At 41.8% G+C, this 19012-nt stretch overlaps 2 protein-coding genes across 4 annotated transcripts; one reads left to right on the forward strand and one right to left on the reverse strand.

Annotated features, from left to right (window-relative positions):
- Positions 1-275: 275 nt before the first annotated feature.
- On the reverse strand, positions 276-5999 carry LOC143514463 (uncharacterized). The gene is made up of 3 exons (XM_077005687.1): positions 5454-5999; positions 3562-3654; positions 276-3183 (listed from the first exon to the last, which is right to left on the reverse strand). The coding sequence occupies exons 2-3, from the start codon at positions 3596-3598 to the stop codon at positions 2204-2206; spliced, it is 1017 nt and encodes a 338-aa protein (XP_076861802.1). The 5' UTR covers positions 3599-3654; positions 5454-5999; the 3' UTR covers positions 276-2203.
- On the forward strand, positions 4712-17398 carry cpt1ab (carnitine palmitoyltransferase 1Ab (liver)). Of its 3 annotated transcripts, none has more exons than XM_077005681.1 (19): positions 4712-4860; positions 7109-7267; positions 7474-7616; positions 7944-8115; positions 8338-8439; positions 8564-8701; positions 8793-8870; positions 9545-9652; positions 10924-11008; positions 12077-12272; positions 12695-12883; positions 12999-13104; positions 13203-13319; positions 13558-13722; positions 13825-13959; positions 14183-14335; positions 14429-14542; positions 15853-15945; positions 16038-17398. In XM_077005681.1, the coding sequence occupies exons 2-19, from the start codon at positions 7127-7129 to the stop codon at positions 16122-16124; spliced, it is 2322 nt and encodes a 773-aa protein (XP_076861796.1). In that variant the 5' UTR covers positions 4712-4860; positions 7109-7126; the 3' UTR covers positions 16125-17398. The 3 variants fall into 3 exon arrangements, with proteins under 3 accessions (XP_076861796.1, XP_076861794.1, XP_076861795.1); XM_077005679.1 differs by lacking the exon at positions 10924-11008 and adding an exon at positions 10432-10519 and having other exon boundaries at positions 4713-4860; XM_077005680.1 differs by lacking the exon at positions 10924-11008 and adding an exon at positions 10432-10519 and having other exon boundaries at positions 4748-4866.
- The last annotated feature ends 1614 nt before the right edge of the window (positions 17399-19012 follow it).

Here is a 19012-nt window from a genome sequence, read left to right on the forward strand (position 1 = left end):
TCATACTTTTGTGGTTATTTACTGAACCCTTAGAACAGGTTTGCCGAATGCCAAAAGTGTCATCAAGCGTCACAAGTCCCCTCAGGCTAATCATTATTCTTATTTTCTATTTTCAAAAATTCCTGAGCTGGGTATGAAGCAAACGTAGTTCAAACTGTACACTGGCTAGAGGGCCATGACGACTGGATCTAGAATGTAGTGTTTACAGGAATAAACACAATACACTTTGAGCTTTTCTTTTAAGTCTGCCTTATAATGTATTTTAACAAGGAATTGTATATTGATCAATTGTTACCAGGGCAATAAAATGTCACCTCCGGGATCTCCGGTTTCCTCCCACAGTCCAAAAACATGGAGGTTAGGTAAATTGGCAGTCAACAAAAAATTCTCCCTGAGTGTGTGTCTGTGTCTCTATGTTCAATAAAAAGTAGTATCTGAGTGTGTGTGTTTGCTTGTATGCCCAATGGTGGATGGTGCTCTGCCACTAGAGTCTGTCCTCTCTCCCCTTCCTGCACCCCATTCAGTCCCCCAGGGGGCTGTGGCTTCCGGTAGAGAGTACGCTGTGCGCAATTGGCTGCCGCTTCTCGCCGGTGTGTGTGTGATTGATTGTCTGTGACTTGTACCTGTGTTAAATTGTAAAGCGCCTTGGGAATCTGGAAAGGCGCTATATAAATCGAACATTCATTCATTCATTCATTCATTCATTCACCTACATACAATCACCAGCCAATTAGAAACATGTAATAGTTGCTATACTGTGCAAAATATTCAAAAGAAATGCTTATATATATACATACACATATATACATATAAACATACACATATATACATACAAACATACACACACACACCTGCTCTTAGACATACATTATAAGTGTAATGAGTATTCTGTTCTTATAAGTACAGGAAAAAAACATGGTCATCATATATAATATCATATATTATATGCCAAAGATATGGTACATTGAAGTGACATTGAAAAAGTGAAGCATTAATTTAATGCTGTTCAGAAGTAGTTTTGTGTCCTCTTGCTTTCTGTAGACTTTAATAAATCGAATGAAAACAAATCCAAACATAAAAGTGCACTAACTAGAGCTAAAGAAAGCCAGTGTAACAGCAATATTATTGTCTGACAATCGGCCAAACAACACACAAAAGGCTTATAAAGAGTAGAACATAATAATATAACAACCCCCAGGTGGTGTGACGAATGAGATATAACACACATCACCTGAGGAGGGTGTGGCAAGAAACCAAAACAGAGAACTTGTGAAACAGAACATAAGAACATAAACAAAACGCCACATTTGATGCCACAGCCATCTAACAGATGGAGAGGACAGGGGCAATCCCGCCCAGGCTCTGCCTAGCCAAGATATTTTAGGGAGGACACCCCCTCCCTGGCTTTATAGAAACAGGTTCAGGAAGGTTTTGGCTGTGGCTCTTCTCCTTTAGGTGGTGCATGGATCACAGGTTCCTTGCTGCCTCATACGAGGAAGCTGGAACAGATGTCCTGGCGTGAGATCAAGGCAGCACTGATCGATGGCATGCTTCAGGAAACAGTCCTTACTTCCCAGAAGAACTCCAGAGCATCCTTGTGCACACAGAGAGCCAGGGGGCTGGACAAGCTCCCAATGAGTTCCAGGGAACACCACACTAGCAAATCACACTGGTCTGTTGAGAGAAGGGCCAACACAACACAAAGACATACAAAACAGACAGAACAGAACACTGAACACAAAAATGAGATCGTTGCTTCCAAAAATAGTTACCAAGCATAGAATGTGCAGGAATAAAGGAGAAGGCAAACATGAATCTCTAACTATAGAGTTTAATTAATTTAATGAATGAAAACAAAATGAAGCATAAATGTGTCATTAGGGTCCATTAGGGTCTTAATCAAAGTGCAAAGGGCTCTGGTGAATCTCCTATAAAAATTGGCAACCCCCAGATACAATGCCATTGAATAATAGCTTCCACCTTACTGCATAGCATTTATTCACAGACCTCCTTGATGGTGAAACCAAGGAACCTCTCCTTGAAACTCACTTCTCCAATTTACAATACAAGCTGAAGAACCTTGCATACATCAGGCACATGTTGAGCTAGGGACACCAAATAGATCAAGATGTCATCATGGAAATCAATGATAGATCTATCCAGAAGCTCCCTTAGGAGAGTGCTGTGGCACTCAAGCAACTGTTCAGACAAGGAAACAGGAGCGGGAGGCGGGGACACAGAAGCAGGTACAGGAGACAACGAAGAAGGAACCAGAGACACAAGTGCAAAACCAAACCTGAAGCAAAATCATAAGCGAGAGCCGACAAGGAAACAGGAACCAGAGGCAAAGAAATGGACAATGGAGCAGGAAAAGAAGACAGATGATCAGACGTAGGTGCCAGAACAGCCAACAGCAGGGAGTGGACACAGGAACAGGAGACACAGAAACAGGATCAGAAGAACCAGGAATAGGAAGAACAGACAAAGACTGAGGATGACAAACTGACTGACAGGGAGGACAAAGAGAAACAACAAAAGACAACAAATGATGAGGGACAACCTGAGGCATAACAGGAGCATGAGGAAAACAAGGACAAAAATCAGACCAGGCAGCAGACAACAAATCAGACCAGGCAACAGACAACAAATCAGACCAGGCAGCAGACAACAAATCAGACCAGGCAACAGGAACCAAGACACACTCAGGCACAGGAATAGAAACAAAATAAGACATAGGAACAGACACAAAAGAAGACACAGGAACAGGCACAGGGATTGACAAACCAACAGGAAACCAAGAACCAAGAACAGAGGAAGGGAGAAACACAAGCACAGGCAACATAGGAGGGGCAGGCACAGGAAATGCAGGAGACAGAGGCACAGGCAACACAGGTGGTAGGTCCAGAGACAGTGGCAACAGCAGGAGGTGGGTTCGGCAGGTCCAGAGATGTGGCAACAGCAGGAGGTGGGTTCGGCAGGTCCAGAGATGTGGCAACAGCAGGCAGCATGTCGTGCAGGTCAAAACGCGTAGCCTGAGGAACGGGTCTGAAACTGGCCTGGTGTGAGGCACTGGCACAGGAACAGGAGAAGTGGCGTCTTTCACCCCTGGCACTGCAGGAAAGGAGATGGTGTCTTTCATGCCAGGCTCTGGGGTAAATGGAGTGACATCCTTCATGCCAGGTTCTGGAATAGGCAAAATGGGGTGTCAGCGGAAGAGCCACATCAAGAGGAGACTGCAAGGCCCTGGAAGAACACACAGATAATCCCTCATGGCTGTTTTTACGTCTCACGTTTCTGCTCACGCATGCTTTGGGAAACTGGCAATGTTGCTTGAGAGCACACCAAGTAACACACCACAGGTTTGTTGTACATTCTAACTGTCTTACCTCAGCTTGCACTGTAGGTCCTTCCTTCCTGTAGCTTTGATCAAGACCAGCTGACTCATGATGCTTACCTGGGGTCTCATTGCACAGACTGGTCGAAAGTGAAACTAACCGCAATGAAGTCACAGAACAACAAGACACCATTGTAAACAGCACTGGGGAATTTGGTGTCTCCAACCTGGATTGTATGAAAACAGCTGAGGATATGTCATCATACAGAAACCACAAACTGGAGTCTGGCTTTTGCTGCATCCTTGGATGGCTGGTTATTCTGTAACAGGAAGCGATAATGAGGCAGATGTGCTGTGAAGAGCAAGATATATTGTGCACAAATCCAAACTTGCGGTCATTAAGATGGTCCACAGTCATATATCCAATATGTACATAACTGGAAGACATACTGAGCAAACACAAACAACATGGTAAACTCACAAACACCTGCTAGGAAGACCAACAATAGTATCAATAGTAACAATAACCAACCCTGAAGAAGAGAAAACACTAGCAATATATACACAGCCTAAACAGGAGATAACCTAGACACAGGTTAAATTAATAATGAAGGGAGGAGAACCAAACAAGGGGCATTACTCAGAGAACGAAAAGCACATGGGACAAAAACCAGAAGGTAAACCAAAAATTCAAACAGTGTAGCTATAGTAACAGACACTAGGGAGGGGCCAACCATGACACCTAACAAGGTGGTAGACTGTTCCATAGCAGCAGGGACTGTTATGTTTTGCTACGTTTACATGTGCAGGCTCCAGCGTATGCCGTAGACTTCACTCTCAATCTAGACCTCACTTGCATTTCTGCTTGTTAGACATTTTTGTGCTTTTTTCATGATTCTTTTGACAGTTGCTAGAAATTATTTAATAGCATATTTTGGATGGCTCTTCTGGCACTGTTGTGTAATTGGCTCTGTAAGTCTTTGCCATCTTGTTTGAATTTTAAGCAGGTGTATGGTGGGTTGCTGTTGGCTATGCCATTTTGGGTTAGCCAGGGATTTAGGGAAGTGCATGTTTGGGAGGGGTGACGTCGAAAATTAAAATTAACTATTAAAGTAGTTTTAGCTATTTTTATTCTGTCGCCAAATGATGTTTGAGAGAGATCTTAAAGTCGATTGGGTAGTATAGGCTAAAGTAAACTGGTATGTATTTTTTCTGATGTCTTTTTTATTTGTTAGTCTATTTGCAGAATTATTTTTCATATTGAAAAAATAGCTTTCGCATGCATCTGGAAAGCAGACTGCACAACAACGTGTACGCATCTGGAAAGCCGAAAGCTCTTTAAGGCGCCTTAGGGTGTTCGCTGAACTGCGGGGTTGGACTGCACGTAAATATGTGACGTAGCATGCAGGGCTCTTATATTGTCCTCCGCTTTCATTCATACTCCTATTCGCGTAAAGCCATAGGCTACGCCAAGTCCATCGGCTACTTTGAAACATCCTTCCACGTCGTCACGCCGGTGGAAAACGGTAAATGTATGATTTCTTTTAGGTTTTAATCAGCTAACTTTTAGAACCAGCTCCTCAACCTTAGGGACAGCTAAGATTGCAGCACTTCTCTAGCAGTACAGTGTTCTTCCTCCAGTAACTAGGTGAAAGTGCACAGAGAGCCCACGTATTTATTCTGTAATACAGGTGCACATGAAACAGTGTTTAGTCTCACTGCAAGGCGTCTTGGCGTACTTAATAAATTGTTTAACGCCCACCATAAACATGGTTTGTTGTTTGGTTTACATTTTAAATATTTATGATTACAGATGGTTGCCTTCGTTATTTTGTAAATTTTGGTTTCTTCAGTCATGCCATCTTTGAAACACAGTCCTCAGCATCGTGTGTTATGCCACGAGGTATCTGAAGGCAATAATAGGCATATAGTAACGTTTTGTCAACACTGCATTGCACAACAAGGTTAGTAGGTGCCCGTGTATTCAGGGCATGAGTTCAAAGTCATTTGTAGCCTAATTAAATATGAAAGGCAGTTGGTATACGTGTGATCATATGCGAACGCAAGAGTTAAAACCATGCAGGCGAATCCCTCTCAAATCAGTGCGTTTTCACTTAACGTTTCAGAATCAAACTTGTCTTCAGTTGATTTGGCGTAACTTTTATGGGTAAAAAAGTAATTCCGGTCTATGTAATAGTCGTTCTTGTCTCCGTTGAAAATGTACTAATGTATTGATAATAATAACAACAGATGAAAAGTAAAATAAACAAGGACAAAAACTCCATAATATTTTCTATAATAGGAAATACTGAAACTATATTAAGTTCTCTCTGCGGTTCAGCGCATGGTCTCTACCGCCTTGTCCCATGCTGCAGCTCCGCGACCTTTCCCCTAGTTTCCAGTTGCACCGAATCATGTGATGTGTTAAACAGCGATGGGGGAGGACGAAGGGCCAGTCAACTCTGCGTTGTGGTAGTACTAGTGACTTGGTGTGTGTGCCCTTCATACGACTTACATATTTATATATGTAGAGATGTTAAACATTGTGGCGAAGTACTCAACGTTTTCAGACAAACAAAACGTTTTGTACAGAGGGCCATCAGCTGTGCAAGCAAAGTGTTTCACACACGCATACGCATTAATAATTCACACACATATTAACAATAATAAAATAATACAATCAATACAGTTTCATCAGTCCATATTCTTTATACAATAAACACGCGGAAACAAGGAAAACTATACGGTCACATACAAGGATATCTGAACTGCAACGACCGAGTGTAGCTGTGCTCTTTTATGAACAAAAACTAAAACCGCGCTGACGGAATAGCAACTTAAAGGACGATCACTGTCACGTTTTCACTACCACACAATTTGGTTCTAAACAAAATGTATATACCACACATTCAGCAAATCTTTAATCCAGCTTCTAACGTGCTTATAAAAACGTGATTATTCATTCAAACAAACAAGCAAAAATCAGCGAGAGTACAAGTTCAAAAGTACGTCGCGCCTTACACGTGTTGAGGAATGAAATGCAGGTCTGTTTCCATGATCGCACCAATTACTGGCTACATGACATATGCTCAGAACAGCTAGGCTTACCAGGTTTACCAATAGCCTAAAGTAAGTTTGAAAAAGGATGTAAAATCAAGCAATGATTGTGAGGTAATTATGTGCATAGGCGTTTGTTTTCTTACTAGTATATTATTGTTGCTGCAACAACCATGCATTGCATTTTATACTTTTCATTAGAATGGTTGTCTTTACAATTCAGAATTCATCTTGCTCCTGTTGTTAATAACCATGTAATGATACACGTAAGCACTCAAATACTCACAGGACATTATCTCCTCTAACATATCTATAGAACTGTTATAGTCATTCATTTATGTGGTGTTCCCAGGTGTCTGCTACCTTTAATTTCACCAGTGTCCTGCTGCTAATCTCACCAGTGTACCAGACGCTTGCTTTTTACACGTTCACTGTTTGTCTTTTCTCTGCCAGTGATCGATTCGGTTCTGTTCCACACCACCATAACCTGCTATGCCGATTTTCATGCTTGGAGCAGGCTCCATATGCAAATGTCATATTTAGAACAATTTTAACCTAATATCATATCCCGCCAATGAATGAACTAATGATGCAGCAACACATGTCTGCTCAAGAAAAGTCTGCTTTTCTGTTTCATATACTCTCCCTGAAAATAGCAGACATGGTTTAAAAGCTATAATGTTAGGTCACGAACGTTTTTTCCTCTTCTTTTGTCAGTGAGTATTTGTAGCCAGCATGGCAGAAGCTCACCAGGCAGTAGCCTTCCAGTTCACGGTTACTCCCGAGGGGATTGACCTGCAGCTGTGTCACGAGGCCCTTCGGCAGATATACCTCTCTGGCCTTCACTCCTGGAAGAAACGCTTCACCAGGTTCAAGGTATTTTCATGGAATTTTCGTGTTATTCTGGAAAACACTTACCTCAGTGTTGTAGGAAAGAGTGTGTTGTTATTGTTGCATTATATGAGCTACTGGGAATCATGATAGCCCAGTGTAACATATTACGATAACAGCTTTGTTCTATTTGTTGAGAATATGATGATATATTGTATTGATATAATGTCTTCTCTTGTGTATTTCTGCAGAATGGTGTCATGACTGGAGTATATCCTGGAAGTCCTTCTGGACTCCTAGTTGTTGTTGTAGGATACATGTCCTATACAAAGTATGTGAAGATAGACCCCACGTTAGGACTCTTCACAAAACTGACTACTCATTTACCAGTCAGGTAAATTATTTTTGAGGAATTTTAAATTTAAGAATGTTCTTAAGAACGGGATTATGAAGTTCGTAGTGTTACAAATGTTTTGGGAAACCCAGTCCAGAATGTTGAGCTGAAGAAACCAAGCCTGTTACACTGTGATAACATGAAGCTACTACAAAAGCTCAAAGGTTTGTCCTGTTTATTGAGTGGCCTGTATGAGGAAGTGAAAAAGATGAATTATCAGTTATTTATTACCAGATCTTACCGTACAGCCAGATAATATCCTTCCCACTAGTGACAATCTTTAAAAAAAAGGTGTGATGTCATAGTGAACATTGTGTTTTCCTGCAGTAAGTACATAACCGCAGAAAGCCAGCAGGCTGGTGGTGGAATACTGGTTGCTACTGGGTTGTGGGTCACCATCATCTTTATCATGAGGAATGTCCTGAAGCGCCTGCTGTCCTGGCATGGCTGGATGAACAACCGCCATGGGTCCATGTCCTTGAGTACAAAGATTTGGCTGGTTAGTTCGATCTCAAAAGAATCCATGCACTCTAAATCTTACTTTAAAAATTTCATGAATTAAACTCTCACTCCATTGAATGAATATGGTCTCTCATTGGTCAAAACTCTTCCTGTACCTTCATGATTTCAACATTGTTAAAGTATAGCATGTTGTGGAAAGTCATGCATGTTTCCTGTCCTTGTGCTCCATGTTTGATTCCTCCACCCCATATCACTGCAGGTGCTGGTGAAGCTCTTCTCTGGTCGTAGGCCGATGCTGTATAGTTTCCAGACCTCGCTACCACACTTACCCGTGCCCTCTGTGAAGGACACCATGAAAAGAGTGAGTTTGTACTTGCTTAATATAGATCATTAGAACACATCTTTCATGCAGGCACACATTCTTTTTTAAGATCTGTAAACGTGTTGCGCTCTGTAACCACCATGCGTATGTCCTTTTTGACTAGTATCTTGAGTCGGTGCGTCCCCTCATGGACGAGGAGCATTATAGCCGAATGGAGGGTCTTGCGAAGGACTTTGAGAAGAACCTTGGCCCAACACTGCAGTGGTACCTGAAGCTCAAATCCTGGTGGGCTTCCAATTATGTAAGCTGATAGCATTAATAACCTTTAATATTAGTAAGATACGACTTTGACTTACGTCATTCTTTAACAGTTCTCCTGTTGATATTGGCAGGTCACTGACTGGTGGGAAGAGTATGTTTACCTTAGAGGACGTGGGCCTATTATGGTTAACAGCAACTACTATGCTATGGTGAGACCTTTTTAGTTTTCAATGGAAGTTCCAATATATATACCCATTGAACAAATCTAGCTTTAGAAAAAACCCAATGGTTAGATTATGTATGTTGTTGATGGCACATGTTGTCTATTCCTTGTGAGCTTAGAGTGCGTAAGATACAGATATAGACAGACACAGAGAAAGGGAGGTTTCATCATAATTCCTTGTTGCTGTATCCATAACTACATTGTTTTCCTGGGGAGATTAGTGCCATTGTCAGGGTTAGCAATATCAGATCGTCTGACATACTGTTTCTCACTATCACAGAGCACATCTGTAATTCAACGGTTTTTGACCATTTTGATGAGCCTGTTTCAATTTATATTTTGACCCAAATTAACATCGGATAGCTTTTGTAACTACTCGTTCACTAGTTTATCACCAAATGAATTTTGTCTTGAAATAAGAAGAACCTCATAGCCGTAATCCAGTCGCTCGAATTCAGTGAAACAATGCTGTTGTGTCTCAGCACGATAGTAAGTCTCTTACTTCCAAGTTGCACAATATGTGACATTATAACAACAAAACATTGGCATTGACATTTTTATTTAAGTAGTATTTATCCATTCATTCTTTTATATTTTTAAACAAACGTCATGAAAATGTAATTGAACGCATTTGTACTGAAACATTTTTACAACCACCAGGACTTCCTGTATGTCTTTCCTACACATCTGCAAGCTGCCAGGGCTGGCAATTCCATCCATGCTATCATGTTGTACAGGAGGAAACTGGACCGAGCCCAGATCAAACCTGTGAGTCCTGCTTCTCTCCTCACTAATCTGCTGTGGACTGCAGCAATAGTGTATCACATGGAGGTCATTTTCAAGGAAAACCTTTACATTACCTATACAGTACCATATATATATATATATATATATATATATATATATATATATATATATATATATATATATATATATATATATATATGATGTAAGGCAACGCAGGTCTTTTCTCAATATATGGTTTACTCTGACTCCTTGTTCTTAGTGGTAGCTATATATTAGTTGCAAGGTTGGCAATAGTAAAAGCCTTATATGGCTAATGTGATACGCAGTCAATGGCAATAGAGTAATAAAAGTCCATGAATACCGATTATCCAGGAAATAGTAAGTTAGCTATCTGACCGAAACAAAGTTTGGAACTCAGATTAACTGAAAAGGAGTATGAATGTGCCATAAAACATTATAACACATACATTAATGATTTATACACTATATATTACCATTGTGTAGATGCTCACCAGTACTAATTTATTTTATGTATTTTTCTTTCTTTCATATATGCACTGCATGTTGGCTTGCTAATCTTCATTTACCTGTAAAACTATTCTAATCTTCTCCCCCTCTCTACCTCTGTATGTCTCTCCACTTCTCTCCCTCTCTACCTCTCTATGTCTCTCCATGTCTTTCCCTCTCCAACATTCTCCTCCTGTGGTTATTTTACGAGTCCTCCTAAATGGTGCTGTGTTTTTTGTCCCTTGCGCTCGGACATCACTGTGTTTAATGTGCGTGTGCCGGCGCGCATGCAGGTTTACTTGCTGGACAGCGTAGTGCCGTTGTGCTCGGCACAGTGGGAGCGGATGTTTAACACATCACGTATCCCAGGCCAGGAGACAGGTAAGAGGGCCAATTCAGGCTTATTCAGACCGTCCTTGCCAAACCCTGCGGTGGGCTATGCTACGGCATGCGTCCTCACGTCACTCACCGTTATCACCTTTTGGCGTTCATCAGAAAAAACAACAACAACATGGCAAATTGAGTTGAAAAGTTTACAACTAGTCTTTAGTTCATACGGTGTCGTGTCTTCTAACGATAGCGGTGACTGCATGAGGCTGCATCTCCAGGGTCCTGCAATTCTCCTTCCCACATGAGCCTCTCCGACATCTCTCCTTTCATTCATTCCATCTTTCTTTTTGTTCCGACTTTTCAACCCTTTCCCTTCTGTCTAGGTGTCGCTGTTGTTCATCTGGGATTGCCTCTATGGTGCCTGTTAGTGTTTGACTCTCCCTCTTGCTTTGCAGCTCATGGTTCTAAACACTATTCCCATGTGCTCATCCCAGTATGAGCGTATGTTCAACACAAGTCGAGTCCCAGGTGTAGAAGAAGGTAGAGCTCCCTTCCGTCCGTTGCTTGTGCACTTTGTCCTCAAATCCTAATTATTATGCTGCTATGCATGTGGGCGCGGGTTACGATGCATGTTGCAACACAGCTCTGATCATACATCATTGTGATTTAATTTGGGTTTATATATCAAGGTATATATCAGAGAATTTTGCTATGGTTTGCTATGGTGCACTCTAGTGAACTAAAATGTCATTATTATGAAGCTTAACAATTCCAGTAAGGTTAAGAGTTTGGTTTGTTTCACAATGACAGGATGTGGGTGTCACTCTTACTCAGAGGCTGCTTTACAGAGACGGTTGATACACCTGTAACAAGAGCAAAGCCCATGTCTGGTAGCTTGTTTAAATCCTGGTTATTCTTTAGCTTTGACTAACAGTTCGGCCTCAAATAATTGAATTAAGACCTAAACAAATACATGCATGCATATCCCCTGAAAATACTATTTTGTTGTGCAGTGATTGATATTCATTTATAATAATTAATGTTTGCATTAATGTTGGATACTTGTTGTTGAAATACGTGGATTTTCCTTTGTGCCTTTATTTTTTTATACTGTAGACATGGTTTTAAGTGACCAAACTGACATCAGATTTAGAGGCAAACCTGATTTTAAATTCTTGTAATCTGTTAGGTTTTCTTGAAGATTAAATCTCAGGGCTACAATTTTAAGCCATTCACAAGGCTCCTTTACACAAGTGTTTGGCCTTTGACCCCTCGTCTTGTATTTGTTTTCATGTCATTGTCAAACAGCTCCACTGTGAGGATGCACTAGCGTACATACACGATGATAGTAAAAGGGAAATTAGCACAAAATGTTATGGTGGCATGCATTGGTTCACATTTACAGTCATTCTGGGGTAACTCCATGGTTCATCTTTTAGATTGTTTAGATTGTTGCTATTCAGTTGTCAGTTAATGCAGAAGAATTGGGCAGCGTACTGTTCATATTAAAGTCAAATCATTTTCTTTGGAGTTATGCAGTGCGACTCAATTCAAAGTGTAATGCTGCTCAGACAACTCCACATCTCTCCCACATGTCTCCATGAGAAGATGTCATTCAGCACGTGAACGAGAGCAAGCACATTGTGGTGTACCACAGGGGGCGATATTTCAAGGTCTGGATGTTTTATGATGGTCGGTTGCTGTTGCCCAGAGAGATTGAGCAGCAAATGGAACGGATTCTGGCAGACAAGTCCGAACCTCTGCCCGGTGAAGAGACACTAGCTGCACTCACTGCAGGAGACAGGTGGGGGCGCTATAAACACCTTACCGTGGAATTACACGCAAAGGAATCTCAACTTTTACTGAAGACCTTCTGCTAATGTTTGGTGTATTTAATCTTCATTTCTCCATTCATTTAATTTCATATCTCCAGTGATATTGTGAAGTATGTGATATATACTTAATACTTATATAGTTAAATTCATGCTGGTCGAACATGCAGCTTTACACTGCCTGATGCATGTTCTAGCAGGAAACTTTCTAAGGCCCTTAGGGTTGTCATATAAAGGAAACACTGGCTTCCAATGCCAGTGCCATTACACTTTTTCCTTTTACTCTCACGCTCTCTGTACTGTTAAAGTGAAGAACGTATGTACATGTTAACTGGTACAGATATTTTTGCAGGTTTGTGTAATTGCATAGGTCACCTTCTGCGTCTCCTTGCAGAGTTCCCTGGGCTAAGGCCCGTGAGCAGTTCTTCCGCAAAGGAAAGAATAAGCAGTCTCTGGATGCTATAGAGAAGGCAGCTTTCTTTGTGACACTGGATGACACCGAACAGCGTTATGAGCCTGATAACCCTGTCCAGTCACTGGACAGCTATGCTAAATCTCTCCTCCATGGGAAGTGCTACGACAGGTCAGATTTTTTAGCTAATTTCCAACAGATATCATATTTGGCATACAGACATTTCAGGTGTTTTGGGAGATTGTGAGATATACAGTCATGTAAATATAACCTTATTTGTCTCCAGATGGTTTGATAAGTCGTTTAACCTTATTGTGTTTAAAAATGGCACCATGGGCCTGAATGCTGAGCACACCTGGGCAGACGCCCCCATCGTGGGCCACCTGTGGGAGGTGCATGCCTCAGAATACACCGTTACAGTTTTTGTTTATTCGCACCAGCATCGTGTTTACAATTCGAGATTGTCTAATGTGTTGCATTTGCGCTACAGCATGTGCTAGCTCTGGATCCCGTGAAGCTGGGCTACACTGAGGATGGTCACTGCAAGGGCAACGTCCACCCTAACCTGCCGGGACCACAGCGGCTACAATGGGATATTGCAGAGGAGGTATGCAACTACTCACTTTGCCACTTTCATGTCCTTGGGTCTTAAACTTTTGAGCTTCAAACTGATACTAATTTAAAGATCCAGCCATGGCATATAAAGGTAAATTGTATTATTGTAGGCTGCAAAGAGGCTTTACCATTCCCAGCCATTCATTCTCAGCTGTAATGCTGTATGCGGTTAAAGAAAGTTCAGTGGTCTTTTGTGCGGGTCCTTTATCGTCCTTCCCTATGTGTCCCAGTGCCAGTCAGTGATTAGCAGTTCCCTGGCGGTGGCAAATGCTTTAGCGGATGATGTGGACTCCCACATATTTCCTTTCAACAACTTTGGCAAAGGCTTAATTAAGAGGTGCAAGATCAGCCCAGATGCGTTCATCCAGATCACCCTCCAGCTGGCCCACTTCAGGGTAATCATACTCACCACTCTTCTAATCACGCTTTGGTCAAATCATGTACATGAGCCCAATCCGTGCCCGACACAAGCCTCTCTTCACACTTCCATCCATCAGGATAAGGGCAGGTTCTGCCTCACGTACGAGGCATCCATGACACGGCTGTACCGAGAGGGCCGCACCGAAACTGTCCGCTCCTGCACCGTGGAGACCTGCGCGTTTGTCCGTGCCATGATGGACGGAAAGCAGACGGTATGACCCACAGTCGTGTGTCGTTATGACCAGGATCTGGCCGTATCCCCCACTTTATGAATGTAACCTTCATCACTTCCTTCTTCACAGAACCACAGGAATCGTGTCATACGTGTTTGTTAGCTAGTAGCTCAGTCCTAGCCTACATTGTAGTCAACGGCAATAGTGCACCACACAGCGTAGCCCATCCTGTCTGCGTCTCCTTCCTTCCTTCTCTTCTCAGAGAGAGGAGAAGCTGCAACTGCTCAAGAAGGCTGCAGAGAAGCACCAGCAGCTCTACAGGATGGCCATGACGGGGAAAGGCATCGACCGCCATCTCTTCTGCCTCTATGTGGTGTCCAAATACCTGGGAGTGGACTCTCCCTTCCTCAAAGAGGTGAAGCCAGTCCTCCACTCAAATAACAGAAATAATTATAGAGTATCCCTAGTTGGTTGCATAATGTCCCCGACTGGTTGCATGTGTGTGTAGGTGCTGTCTGAACCCTGGAGACTGTCTACCAGTCAGACCCCTCTGCAGCAGGTGGACCTGTTTGATCTGAAGAAGCACCCTGAGTATGTCACCAGTGGAGGCGGCTTTGGCCCGGTATGTGGTCTGCTGACAGAACATCTTAATTTCCATTCCACAGATCTTAGGTGGTCTAACTCAGCAGGAAGCCAGCAGTACCCTCAGTAATTTAGTCCCTTTAAATATGTAATGTATTGGCGCATTTCCACACAGGCCTGCTTGGCGCGGTACGGTTCGATACGGATCGATTCGCAACGGAGCGGTATGGTCGCATTGTGTTTCCATTACAATGGTGGACCACCACAATGTGGGTGGAGTCGCTGTTGGCGTGCGGGTTGTAATGTCGTGACATCATTTGTATGCGTCCACAACACCGTACAACAATGGACGAGATGGCGATAGCGGAGGAGTCGCTCTCCTGTGACGCAACCTGTGACAACACTCCCTGGCCAATCAGTGTCATGCTGTTCCCCCACGTCACAGAAGTTTTCCGCTTTGGAACGGTTAGAACCTCGAGCGAGTAGGTACGAAAAAAGTACCTGAAGGTATCGGCAAACTTGTACCTGGTACTAATGGAAACACTCACAAACCGTTGTGAATCAAACCGTACCGCACCAAGCAGGCCCGTGTGGAAATGTGTCATATGTCTCAGGGCTGGCCCCATGGTGGGTCCTTCAGTCGCCACCAGGAGGAACCCCCGAGCCAGACCTCAGGCTAATCAGCGGTGATGGCCTGCACCTGTTGTCCTAGGTTTATAAGGAAGACAGATGCAGTGTCTCACCGCTGAGTTGTCAGTCTTCTTTGTTGCCAACCTCCAGCCCTTCTCTCTGTTGTCACGACAAGGTGTCTCGCCACCCTGCCACGTTCTTGTTTGAGATTTTTTGTTTTTTATACTGTCTCTTCGAGTACTTACCTCCTGTGTCGCTCCCTGGCCTCTCTCAAGTTTTCCTCCTGCTGTCATTTTTTCCTGTCATTTCCTTTGTTTCTCTTTGGTTTTTTGTTTTTCGCATTGATTTCATTTTGCGAATATTTCTGTTATCCTGTGTTTTCCACGTCGATTATTTCCGCAATTGCATTCTGTTCTCCCCTGTTATACACGTTGAGTATTTTCGCGATTGCTTTCTGTTCTCCCCTCTTATACGTGTTTATTATTCCCACGATTCAGTTCTCCCTCAACATCTGCACTGAATATTCTCTGCGAATTAGTTTAGTTTTCTCTCACTTGTAATATTGCTTATTGCACAAACAAGGATTTTGAGTCCACTACCGTAAAAAAATTATCTTTTTTTAACAGTGCTAAAGCATGGTTCAGAAGAGGTTGGCACAATACTCACAGTGTGATGTTCATTAGAGGCGTATAGCTGAAGTAAATACATCTCTCACCTCAGGTGGCAGATGATGGATATGGAGTATCATATATCATCTTAGGAGAAGACCTTATCAACTTTCACATATCCAGCAAACGCTCCAGTCATGAGACTGTAAGTGGTTTTACTTCTTCTGGAAGCCACAGCATTAATGGCCCTTTTGCTTTGTGTGTTCACTGAGAGGAAAATCCCTCCTGTGTTTGTAGGACTCGCACCGTTTCGGGAGCCACATCAGACAGGCCATGCTGGACATCATGGATCTCTTCCAGTTCAACGAGAATGCTATGAAGTGATAAACATTCTTCTCTATCACTCTGTTCACTACAGAGGTTTTAATTTCACTGAAGCGTTCAAGTACTATTCCTAAATTGATGTGTACAGAGGCATGTGCATAAGCATTTAAATTTATTATGTGACAAGAAATGGGAATTTAAATAGTTTAGATGATACATGGAAGAGTTTATGTATTCATGAACTGTTTATTCATGTTGTTTTGTTGTGTGAGTGAAACAAACTGGTCAATTGGCCTTTTTATAACTGATTGCGATAACCTTTTTTCTGACAGAGTGGCTATCACAGAATCTCCAAAATCCATATAAAACTCCTGAAACACGAACAGCCTTTGCTGTTCAAATAACCTGTTTTCTGTCAGCAGCTGCTGCATGCCAATACAATGCAATGTTCTGTGTTCTGTTCTGTTTTTTATGTCTCTCAGGTTATGTGAAACTGTACTGTAGTATGTTGTAATAATGCACTAGGGCAGAATAATCACTAGGGGGCGGCGTTAGATTATGTGGTCCTTAGGTTATGCAGCACTGATTGTGAATATATATATTTTTTCTATTTCATTGACCTGAGATATTTTGCCTTGCACTCTGTGCTGCTTGGATAGGCCCTTTTGGGTTCTCCTAAATGATGGCAATGTCTGAAGTATTTTTTAAAGCTTGTGCCTGATAGTCCTTTATGTTAACTTGAACTGAGAATCTTCTAAGCAGTTTCTTATAGCACTCAATTTGCAGCGTGTCATATACTTAGAAGCATCTTAGAAGCAACCTGGAGAAAGAAAAGTTAAAAAATGGGGAACTGCACTGTTGATGTTATTAGCTGTGAAGTTTAATGGTGGCATCAAGGAATGTTGATATCTGTAGGCGACTACAGGAGACATAATGATAAGAGTTCCACTTGTGTTTTGTCCTGCCAGCAGATATCCAAATGGGAAGAACAGCACCATGTTATTGTAATAAATGAGTACACAAAAAGGACAAAAGTTTGTTTAAATTCAATATGTTTTTCTTCAGTGGAGTGGAAGAAAAGTGTGCTATTTATTAAATAAAATGTCAATATGGACTTTTCTGCTTTGGGTTAATTAAAGGATTGGTCCTTTCTCATCAGTTCCTGCTCTTGTACTTAATTGTTTAAAAACAACCCAAATTAAAATAAAATGAATTTCAGAATTGTTATTTTAACTAGATGGTCGACTACATTGCAAGTCTGTACTGTATTACCGTTTCAACTGAAACATCTGGCACAAGAAAACATAATAAAATGAATGTCAATGCAGACCTGGTCTAAGTCTGGAATGTGTGCTTTATTATGTATGTCCTTTAGTTGCATAAACACAAGATGGAAATAAAAAGTATTTTAAATGGGGAAAACCACAAATTAATGTAGTGGACTGGACAACTCATAAAGAAAAAGTATTGCATTTTTGTTCACGAGAGCAAGAAGCACTTTTAATTAGTGATGCCAAAATCAAAACATTGGAGAAAAATACAGTTACATTTTCAAAGTAGAAAACAGGTTGCAGACCTATTTGTGATTTAGCAATTTTCCACTAGAGGGAGCTTTATTTTGTCATGTGTTTGTCCAATACTTTAATATTAGGGTCACCATGAAACACATTAAAATAGTTTACAGGAACATCATGTTGAAAATAAAATGGTTTTGCTGTTTGCATGGATACACATGCTACAAGCATCAGAAGTTTGGTACCAATAAATTAATATAAGAGTGGACTGAGCAGTTCTTTTTGGTGAGATATATTTAATAGTTCAGAGAGTATTTCTCAGTTTACAGGAATTACACACAAATAGACAAGCACGAGATGCTGGTGATACTTTGAGATGGTTTGAAGTCTAGGTTGAGAGGTCAGAGGTTTAGTTTTGGCCAGACTGCCTAAAGACAAACATTCACACTTAAAGTTTGTCTGAAAATAGCCATTCATCCATCAACTTAAACATTTGTAACAGATGTCACAACCCACCCACTCATCTACCAAACAGGATCTGGTGATAGAGCTTGGAATGCCATGGACGTGTCTATGGACTGGTGGACCTTTTCCAAAACCCCTGTCTCCTCACCACCCATCGGCCCAGACTTAAATGAGGAAAATGTCTTCTGCCTCTTCCGTTAATAAAACGTGTTGAAAAGCTAGCCATCCACACTGATCTGAGACCAGCGGTGTAACATATATTCAATTTCAGTTAAAATTTAGAATTTGGCTTTTATAAGATCAGTCTAAAAGGGAACCCTCTACCTATGACTAAATAAGTCTGTGAGTTGGGATACGGCTGCTGTAACAGACTAATCAGGAAGACGTTTAAAGCCATGATGGGCTGACAGGTTTCTCATCAGGCAGAAACAGGAAGTTGCTACATGTGACTATGACCACAATGGGACGCCTGAGTTACCCTGTACTGTTTCCGCCAGCCGGTTTACATTTCAAGGCCGCATTCCTCGTGCCTTCAGGCCCCCCGAAGGCACTTTGAGCTGTGAATCTTATATTATGGCATGTTCAACAAGGGCCTCAGAGTTTTTTTTTGAAGCAAAGATAGTGCTGTTGACTAACAATCTGTATTTTAAAATCTTAATAGCCTCACACCTGGACTTTAACATTTTTTTTCTTCTGATTGGCAAGCTGAGAAGTGTATTCAGTCTACCAGAGTGAAATGTTACACCTTGACTTGCACTTTCTAAAAGTAGCCCAGGATGGCAGTGGTTGGGCCCAAGGCTTGTCACCAGTTGAATTCATCTTCAGTGCAGCAGCCTCCTTCCTGCCGTGCCAACAGAAAGCACTACCATACCTCATTTGTCTTTCAGAAGAGTTCTGATATTGTGCGATGTGCTCTGTGCTAGCCGCCAGTATTATACAGCTCTTTGTCCTGATCATTTTTTGGCTAAA

This window comes from Brachyhypopomus gauderio, chromosome 5 (assembly GCF_052324685.1).
Source record: "Brachyhypopomus gauderio isolate BG-103 chromosome 5, BGAUD_0.2, whole genome shotgun sequence".
Classification (NCBI taxonomy): Eukaryota; Metazoa; Chordata; class Actinopteri; order Gymnotiformes; family Hypopomidae; genus Brachyhypopomus; species Brachyhypopomus gauderio.

Excerpts from the sequence above, each read along its gene's own strand:
- cpt1ab (XM_077005679.1), top strand. The coding sequence starts at position 7,127 with ATGGCAGAAGCTCACCAGGCAGTAGCCTTCCAGTTCACGGTTACTCCC. Across the intron at positions 8,116-8,337 it reads TGAGTACAAAGATTTGGCTG|GTGCTGGTGAAGCTCTTCTC; the intron begins GTTAGTTCGATC and ends ATATCACTGCAG. Across the intron at positions 13,723-13,824 it reads TCCAGCTGGCCCACTTCAGG|GATAAGGGCAGGTTCTGCCT; the intron begins GTAATCATACTC and ends TCCATCCATCAG.
- LOC143514463 (XM_077005687.1), bottom strand. The coding sequence starts at position 3,598 with ATGATGACATATCCTCAGCTGTTTTCATACAATCCAG. Across the intron at positions 3,184-3,561 it reads GCTGTTTTCATACAATCCAG|AACCTGGCATGAAGGATGTC; the intron begins GTTGGAGACACC and ends TGCCTATTCCAG.